The sequence below is a fragment of the Ipomoea nil genome, unplaced genomic scaffold (genome assembly GCF_001879475.1).
Source record: "Ipomoea nil cultivar Tokyo-kokei standard unplaced genomic scaffold, Asagao_1.1 scaffold1834, whole genome shotgun sequence".
Classification (NCBI taxonomy): Eukaryota; Viridiplantae; Streptophyta; class Magnoliopsida; order Solanales; family Convolvulaceae; genus Ipomoea; species Ipomoea nil.
The window spans coordinates 136,600-144,886 of NW_017618262.1; the positions used below are offsets into that span (position 1 = coordinate 136,600).

At 36.5% G+C, this 8,287-nt stretch overlaps 1 protein-coding gene across 2 annotated transcripts; it reads right to left on the bottom strand.

The window, feature by feature from the left end:
- Window positions 1-323: 323 nt before the first annotated feature.
- LOC109193117 (protein transport protein Sec24-like At3g07100) lies at window positions 324-7,812 on the bottom strand. Of its 2 annotated transcripts, none has more exons than XM_019343935.1 (13): window positions 6,028-7,038; window positions 5,771-5,909; window positions 4,827-5,017; window positions 4,628-4,735; window positions 4,334-4,537; window positions 3,977-4,208; window positions 3,186-3,335; window positions 2,829-2,985; window positions 2,612-2,739; window positions 2,188-2,510; window positions 1,813-2,001; window positions 1,477-1,717; window positions 324-774 (listed from the first exon to the last, which is right to left on the bottom strand). In XM_019343935.1, the coding sequence occupies exons 1-12, from the start codon at window positions 7,036-7,038 to the stop codon at window positions 1,484-1,486; spliced, it is 3,066 nt and encodes a 1,021-aa protein (XP_019199480.1). In that variant the 3' UTR covers window positions 324-774; window positions 1,477-1,483. The 2 variants fall into 2 exon arrangements, with proteins under 2 accessions (XP_019199480.1, XP_019199482.1); XM_019343937.1 differs by lacking the exon at window positions 324-774 and adding an exon at window positions 7,484-7,812 and having other exon boundaries at window positions 1,484-1,717; window positions 6,028-7,056.
- Window positions 7,813-8,287: the final 475 nt, after the last annotated feature.

Below are 8,287 nucleotides of genomic sequence, written 5' to 3' on the forward strand. Positions count from 1 at the left end.
AATAAAATAAAATAATTAAAATTAAAAAAAAAAAAAAAAAAAAGATAATAGCCACCGGCTGTCCTCGCTGACAGCCGGTGGCTATTTTTTTTTTTTAAATTAATTATTTTATTTATTTATTTATTTATTTAATAATTAATAAATAGGTAACCTGTTGGTAACCTATAAAAAAAGTTAATTGAACAAATTTAGCGGGTAAATGGGCCTATTTGACACTTAATTTAGTTCGTGGTGGGAATTGAGCACTTCGCAGTAGTAGATGGGCCTATTTGACACTTGTGCCTTTTTTTTTTTCCTTCCAAAAAATAAGCTCCCACACCAAATTTCAGAGGTCTAAATGTCAGTACCCTACTGCAAAATGGAGGAACAGTACAAGTGTACACAGTGAATGATCTGATCTGATGTGATAATTTGTATGTAACTTAAATGCAGAGCCTTAAAAAGAAAAAGAAAAAAAAAAAGATATAACTCAAAAACTCTTTTAAAAACACAGAATTATGAAAGGGGAAGATGGTCATTTTACTTTTGTTTTGCCCCCCACCCCCTTTCCCTTCTTCACTCTTGTTTCTTCTCCAGGCATCAAAGCAAGGATATAGCGTCTACCCAATATTCCTTCCATCCAGACAGACGCAGAACCCCAGGGCTTGATCCCGAGTGCATCATTGACTCCCAATTTCACGTCTTTCTCAGTGAAGCATCGGGGACCATAACTGGACGAAACACATGACTCTCTGTGATGATTGCCAATTGAAAAAGGCTGTTGGTAAAAGTGCCCTGATAAGATGGAAATTATGCCACAACTTAGCAACAATTAGTGGATGGCAACACAACACAAAAGCTTCGAAACATGGGGACTCAACTTAGAGGACACCACAGTATAGTATCCATAAATGTCTGCCCTGTTCTAGAGGGATAAGCTCACTCACAACAGAGTTGATAGTGTTTCAAGTCCCCCCAGGCGGAAAATTATTGTGGACCATGGTTCCACACAATGCTGTGTGGACTATAACAAAAACTATATTTTTAATATACTAAAAGAACATTATTCGTGTACTAAATGTACATTATACAAAATAATGTACTTTCAGTACTCAAATAATGTACTTTCCCTGAATACAATGTGCATTTTTAATATACTAAAAGTACATTATTTGTGTACTAAATGTACATTATTTCATAGTATGGTCCACATAATAATGATTGGTAAAAGTATGATAGCACAAAAGCAGAAAATACTAACTGATGATGATTGGGCTTTACAGATACCTCAGGTTCAATAGAACATTAGAAATGATTATCCCTGGATAGATACTAAATATAGAACAAATTATGATTGTCCATTTCTGAATCAAAATTTTAAAACAAGGAAAAATAGACGAATCCAGAATTCATCATTTTATGATCCAATCATCCAACACAAATTACTAACAAGTTATTTCTTATCATTGATTTTAAAAAGGTTGGTTCGATCATTACCTGTACTTTATGCACTCTGCTGGACTTGCCGATGTAATTGCACAATCCAATCCATATAGCCATTGGAACCACCCGTTTGGTCCTCAACTAGATGCGAGAGTAGGAAAAAGCCTTCTCTGGGTGGTTCGCCTTGCCTCACGAGGTGACATAATTGATAATACGATTGGTCACTTTGATGATACTTCCTAAGCAAGCCCATTAACTTTCTCGACATTTCATTGTCTTGCTCACGAATGCAAACCTGTTCATCAGGGATTTAGAAGAATAGCCAAACCAGAGAATATTTAACAAAGTACAAAACATAACCAAACATGAAAACATAGCGGGGAATTCTACCTTTGAGAAGTCTGCAGTGAAGTCATCGCCCATTAAAGTCTTGATGATATCAGGTGAAAGCATTCGGCCAAACCATATAACAAACCGGAAGCCATCATCGTAGATATAGAGGCCCCTGTCTTCCAAACTACCTATGGTAAGTGGCAGCCTTCTCAACATGTTCCCGGACTCGTCAGCAGAAGGAGATGTCTGAAAATCATTATTGGAATATGATTAAGAATATCAGAAATAGAGTTACCACATAAAGTTATTCTAATTTGATAGGTTTGAATTTAATAGATGAATATGCAAGGATTGGATATAATTGTAATTTTAGAGAATTTGGGGATATTTGGCTCCATTAGGTATAAAATTTTACAAAAGAAAAATACTTACTTTCAGAAGATACTCATCTATACGAGTCAAGTCAGGATACAAAAGTTTCAACAACTTTGCAACGGGCAATGCCATCATAGTAAATCCAGCAGCACAGCGTTCATCGAGTTGAACGTCAGAATATCCACCTCGTAGAGGTGTTGACTTGGATAAAGCCAGCGCATACAAAGGCAATAATTTCAGTGATTCTGGATATATCATCCTCCCCGCCAAGCGATGCTGAACAGCATACAGATTTCGATATTCTCTGAGGGCTTTAACAATTCTGAGTTGAATTGAACTTCTAGCTTCTTCCAATTTAGAGGAAAGAGTTTTCTCAGTTGCTGCACATAAAAATATCATTTTAAGAATATAAGAACAAACGGTAGCCTATATTTGAATGTTAATAATAAACAAAGGCAAACAAGGATAGTGATTTCTGTACCTAGCCTACTGAACAAAGAAATGATAGCGCCAGTATCAGCAAGGCGAAACATTTCTCCTAATTCTGCAACAACAGGTGCGGCTGCTGTGTGTACCCTAATGCGCCTTTCTCCAGAAGATGATGTGAATCTTTGTATTGTTAAGGAATTCTTAATTTTAGGGAAAAATAGTACCCAATTTTAGGGGAAAATAGTAACTTTATATGTAAGGAAGGATACAGCAGAGCAACTTGGAAATATACGGTCTGGGTAGTTAGCAGAGTTTCTTCAAGTGATAACTGCATTGCATAAGCCTTATCACAATCAACAGCTGGAAGTGCTAGTAGATCAGTGGATCGCAGCATAAAGTTCCCATGATAAGTGGTGAAACGAACACCTTGAAGAACAGAAAAAAAAAAAAAAAAAAAATCGAAATTAGTTTCAGATCAAACGTGCTCACCTACAACTTTACCCCTTATGTAGTTTACTTTTGAGAAGCTGTTCAGTATTGGATCTTGCCAACACAGTCCCAACAGTTTTCATTACTGAGAAATTGAAAAATAATGATAATGATAACGATAACAACAATAAACTGACCTTTTCCACATCGTATTCGCATCACAGCCTCCCAGGCAGTCTCTCTTGTCAGATCTCTTGCCAACTCATGACTCAATTTATCTTTATGAACGGAAGCATGGAAACTTGGATAGTGATATACCTGACCACCAGTATACTTCGCCAGCGTCCCTACACAATTACAAGATATTATCTTATGAATATAACTGCCTAACAAGATATCTAAAAACTAATAAGTGCGAATGAAAGTTATACCCTTCATTTGTGTCTGTTGTTTCCGTTACTCTTTTTATATACATTATGCTATAAGAGTTGTACTATACAATATTTTGGTCAAAAATACCCCTACCGTTATCTTTTCCAACTATTGTTGCCATGCACATGCATCCACCATATATTTTCTTATCTTCTTCAATGGTACTAATATATAGACATTATATATTGGAGTACTATATAAGTTATTTCCTAAAATATAAATATCAAATTTACAAAAATGGTTTACATTATTATTATTATTATTATTACTAAGTTATAGGAGTAGGCTTGGTCTCCTGTTCCTATAAATATAGGATCTCTATGCAGTTCACTAGATAGAGAGCCAATCTATTGTAATCTATTAGTATTAATACAACCACATAATGTCTCTTTCTTGGGTTTGTCATATATTTTGTTTTTGCCTAACTGGCAGGTGGTGGTTATTTGCCTCTCAGTAGGCTTTTCAATCCCTCAATTTCATCATAAATAAATAAAAATTAAAAATTAGATCCCCAATAAATAAATGTGCGTGTGTGTATAGGAAGGTAGATTATTACCTAAAGTTGCTATATCCATATACTTGTCACTAAAGGTATACACATTGACAGCAATTTGATACTTGGTGAAATCAGCAGCCATCTGTTTATAAAAAGGATCTTCTGGTATTCTCAGCATATGTTCTTTATCAGTTCCATACAGGCGAGGATCATCTCCACGCAGCTTCAAGCGGCCAATGCCCAGTGATGGCAGTGTGTTCTGAAAGATCAATAATTTACCGCCAAGTTGACTCTGTTTGTAGGAACACGATGTTTAGTATTTAGTCCATTGAAGGAAAGTCAACAATCTAAAGAAATTTCCTCATAACTATAAGCAACAAAATCGGTGTAGAGACTTGTAGAAAGAAGTTTACACACCATAACCATGTATGCAGCTTTAAGAGCAGGACCAAAAGCCGATTCCACATTCATAGTCTCCTGAAACATTGAAGGCAAGCTATCTAGAAATGCATCTATGACAGCTCTAGATTCTGACAAGTTGACAAGAAGGTCATCTGGCAATGGAGCAAAAATGTCTTCAAGATCTGATACAACCATCATTTGTGGCTGTGTCAAAGATGACTGGCAGCAAGGAGGCAAAACTGATTAGGTAGCGGAACACTGAGAATTTTGAAACATGTCAAAGAATTAGGCATTGCAACAATCGCTTACCTTCATATTATAAAAATGTATGGTAGTGTCAAAAGTTATGAACCCAATCTGTGTTCTGGGATATCCAGGCAAATTATCCAAACAACTCTTGATAGTTTTTGCTATAACCTGTAACATATTCACAGTTCAAGTATATCATGCAACATTTATTTCACAGCAGGTATCAATTTAAAGTAAATTTTAAAACACAAACACTCACCTCAAGCATTCCACTTTTTACAGCAGATATTGATACATCAATGAGAAAAAAATACAATGGTGGCATTGGAGGTCGGACCATGTACTCAGCTGGAGCAATAAACTCCACACTACCCTTAATAAGCTCAGGCCGCTGGTCCAAATCAACCCTTCTGCCACTGGCATCTAAATGGGCAAAATAATCACCAGTAACTGCACAAATATTTTGATTTTATCAGCCTTGGAAAGGTATAAACAAACAAAAAAGTTCTGTTTCAGCTGTGCAATTTGCTAGAGCCTTGCATATACAGTTTAACAGATTACCTATTACATGGATTTATTCAATTAATGGAAAGGGGAGAGAAGGGTCTACTTCCAATCATAGAACATTAAACACTATTATGGGATTCTTTTTTTCTACTAATATATCAAATATACTTCATACCAATAGAATTTAACTCAGGAAACAATTTCTTACTTATGTTAAGAAGATACTTCAAAAGGCTTACGAAACTCAGATTAACCGCAATTATAAACAACACGAGAACTTTTATGCAACGTTTTAAAAAGGAACAAAACGCTACATCTTTAAGCTGAATTTAGCATTTCAAATACCTTCTATAACCAAACATAAAATGATTGTACTAAATGAAGATCACTATGATTTAGTTGATTAACTATTTGACTGTAGCAAGGGAGTGGCGGACACATCAGTTATTTGGTGGTAGTTAGAACAATCAGAACGAGTGCAGTTTTATTTTCAACCATGTGGAAAGAAGGAAAAAAAGAAAATATTAAGGATGACTAAAAAGATATAACAATAAGAAGCCTATCCCTTCAAAGGAGAAATCAACAACTAGCAAACAAATAAACAATTCTATCATTAACTTTTCAAGATTCATGTATAAAAAGCAATATTCCACATAATTGATATATAGAAATGTGTACTCATGGAGAAATATTTACCATCATTAAGCAATTGGCATATGTTGCATCTCCATTTCCTTCCACTATCTGTAAATGTCACATATGGGTTTATATAAGTTCGACACCTTCTGCATCGTATAATGCCAGTTGTAGCAAAATTGACTACAGGAACTTCTTCCTGGTTGAGGTCAAGGAACATTTTGCATTAGTTGTAGATGAGCAATACACAAGGAAACTAATATTAACAATAGAAAAAAAAAAAAATTAAAATTGAAAGCATCAGAATATATACAAACCCCATCAGGAGCCTCAGCAAGAGGGCACACAACTGCTCCAAGGGATAAATGCCATCTTGAAGCTAGAGACTGAGAATTTGGTATGCCACTGGTTGTCAGCCGTAGATACCTAGAACTGCAGTTCATGGGGAACATTTCAGACAAGGGGCTTTGCTGCTCATTGCCTTCAAGTGGCCTTGGTAAAGCATTAGAATCAATTCCTGTGTCATATGATCCTGGAACAGACCCAATAGAAAGTGATTTGAAGTCCTCTGCTAATCCGTGCATTTGTGGTATAGGAGGGGCAGAACCAGGATGTTGCATTTTTGAGGGTGGTACATATCCTCCTTGTTGAGAAAGAAAGGGGCTAGGTGTTGCTGAGATATAGCCTCCTTGTTGAGAAGAAAAGACATTAGATTGTGCAGTTGGAGGTTGTGTAATTGCACTAGGTTGCTGGCTGGGATACCCTGGAAAACCTGGCTGCAAGGCCGGTCTGGCAAGAGGATAAGATGAGACTGTCTGAGGTGAAGATTGCTGTAAGGTAGTAATGGGAGCAGCAAATCGTGGATCCATAGGTGACTGAGGAACAGCGACACTTGGCTGCAAAGTGCCCATGCTCTGTGGGGAGGATACCTTAGGGACTGGAGGTGATGAAATAGGGGCTGAAACAGGTCTAACTGATGGTGAGAAAGATGGCGGTCCAGCAAATGAAGAATGCGGAGGTGGCACCTGGGCAGTTGAAGAAAATTGCGGACTTGGAAAACGTTGGAAAGAGCCTGGACCTGATGTACCATGTGATGCAGACATTGGAGGTGGTGAAATCCCCGGCGCCATAGGTCTGAAACCCGAAGCCTCATATCCAACCACAGGCCCAGATGAATAGGAAGGTGGCATTGACTGGGAGGAAGCGGGAGGAGGAGGCTGAAAAGCAGATGATTGGAAAGGTGTTGCACCCCGTGGAGGCGGAGCAGAAAAAGGTGTGGAAGCAGGTCTTAAAGGCAAATTCAATTGATTAGGATTTTCAGTCCCCATGGTTTAATGACAATGCTCCTGCCAATTTTATCAACCAAAAGAACAATTTTAGCACACCAATGACATTGAAAGCATGAAAAGTAACAGCAAATTAAGCTTCAATCCCTATCTAGTTGTACTCAACAACAATCTAACACCTGCTAAAATTTCAAATTGCAAACTCAACTCAAAGACTCCAGTTTAGCATTAAATCCCAAGCAAATAACCAAACATTCATCAGAAAACAAAATTCACATCAATGAAAGTTTAATTTCAATTCTTAAAAGCCACTCACTAACAGTATAACAGTTCAATTATTTGAACAGAGATCACATATTTGCAACAAGATATAAACAATAAGCCACAACATCTTAACAGATCGAATTAATACAAATAAACTCCAGATTGCAATTCAGGCTACAAGAATGCAAAGAAGAAGAAAAAAAGTTGAATTTCAGAGAGAAACCTGGGAAAGTATGAAATTGGGTTGGTGGCGGTGTTTTGGGTAGTGGAGAATTAGAGTTGAAAGAGGTGGAGATCGGCGGTAGTTGATGTTTGAAGTGCGATTTATATGGCAGTCAAATTGCAGCGCCGAAATTGATAGAGGAATTACGCATCAGGAAAGAGATCTAGAGAGGAGGGAGGAGCATAGGAAATAGGAATACGATGAGAGAAGAGGTGGGCACAGACAGGCACGTAAATTTCTCCTCAAATTTGCCTCCGCATCGCATGTTACGAGTCTCGTGTGACGGCATGCACACAACCACACCCCTTTTCCTGCGAGACTGCTGTCCTGTTTGGGTCAGAACTTAATTTCCTTTTTGGATTTCCAATTTTAGTTCCATTTGGTTTGAAAGAGTTCCATTTTATTTCTATGCGCTTTGCACAAATAGAATAATGTCCAATAATTATTTTTAAATAAGTATTTTAAAGTATATCAATGCAATATTATATCGGAGATGTTCATGCATAGGTAAATAAATTAAATGTTGAATTTGTTTATTTAAATCGGTAATTTAAAGTATATAAATGCAAGATAATATATGAGAGATTGATTATATTGTCACTAAAATAAATATTTACATCTTTGTAATAACGTTAGTCTAAATACTTAATATAGTCTAAATAAATACTAATTTTGATTTAAATTTCTCTAATTCTACTTTTGGTTTAAATACTATTTTTGGTTTAAACGATAGTCTTTATCTTCAGTACATGTCATCTTTTTTCTTTTTTTTTTTCTTTTTTATTGGCAGTGTGTCAAGTGCAA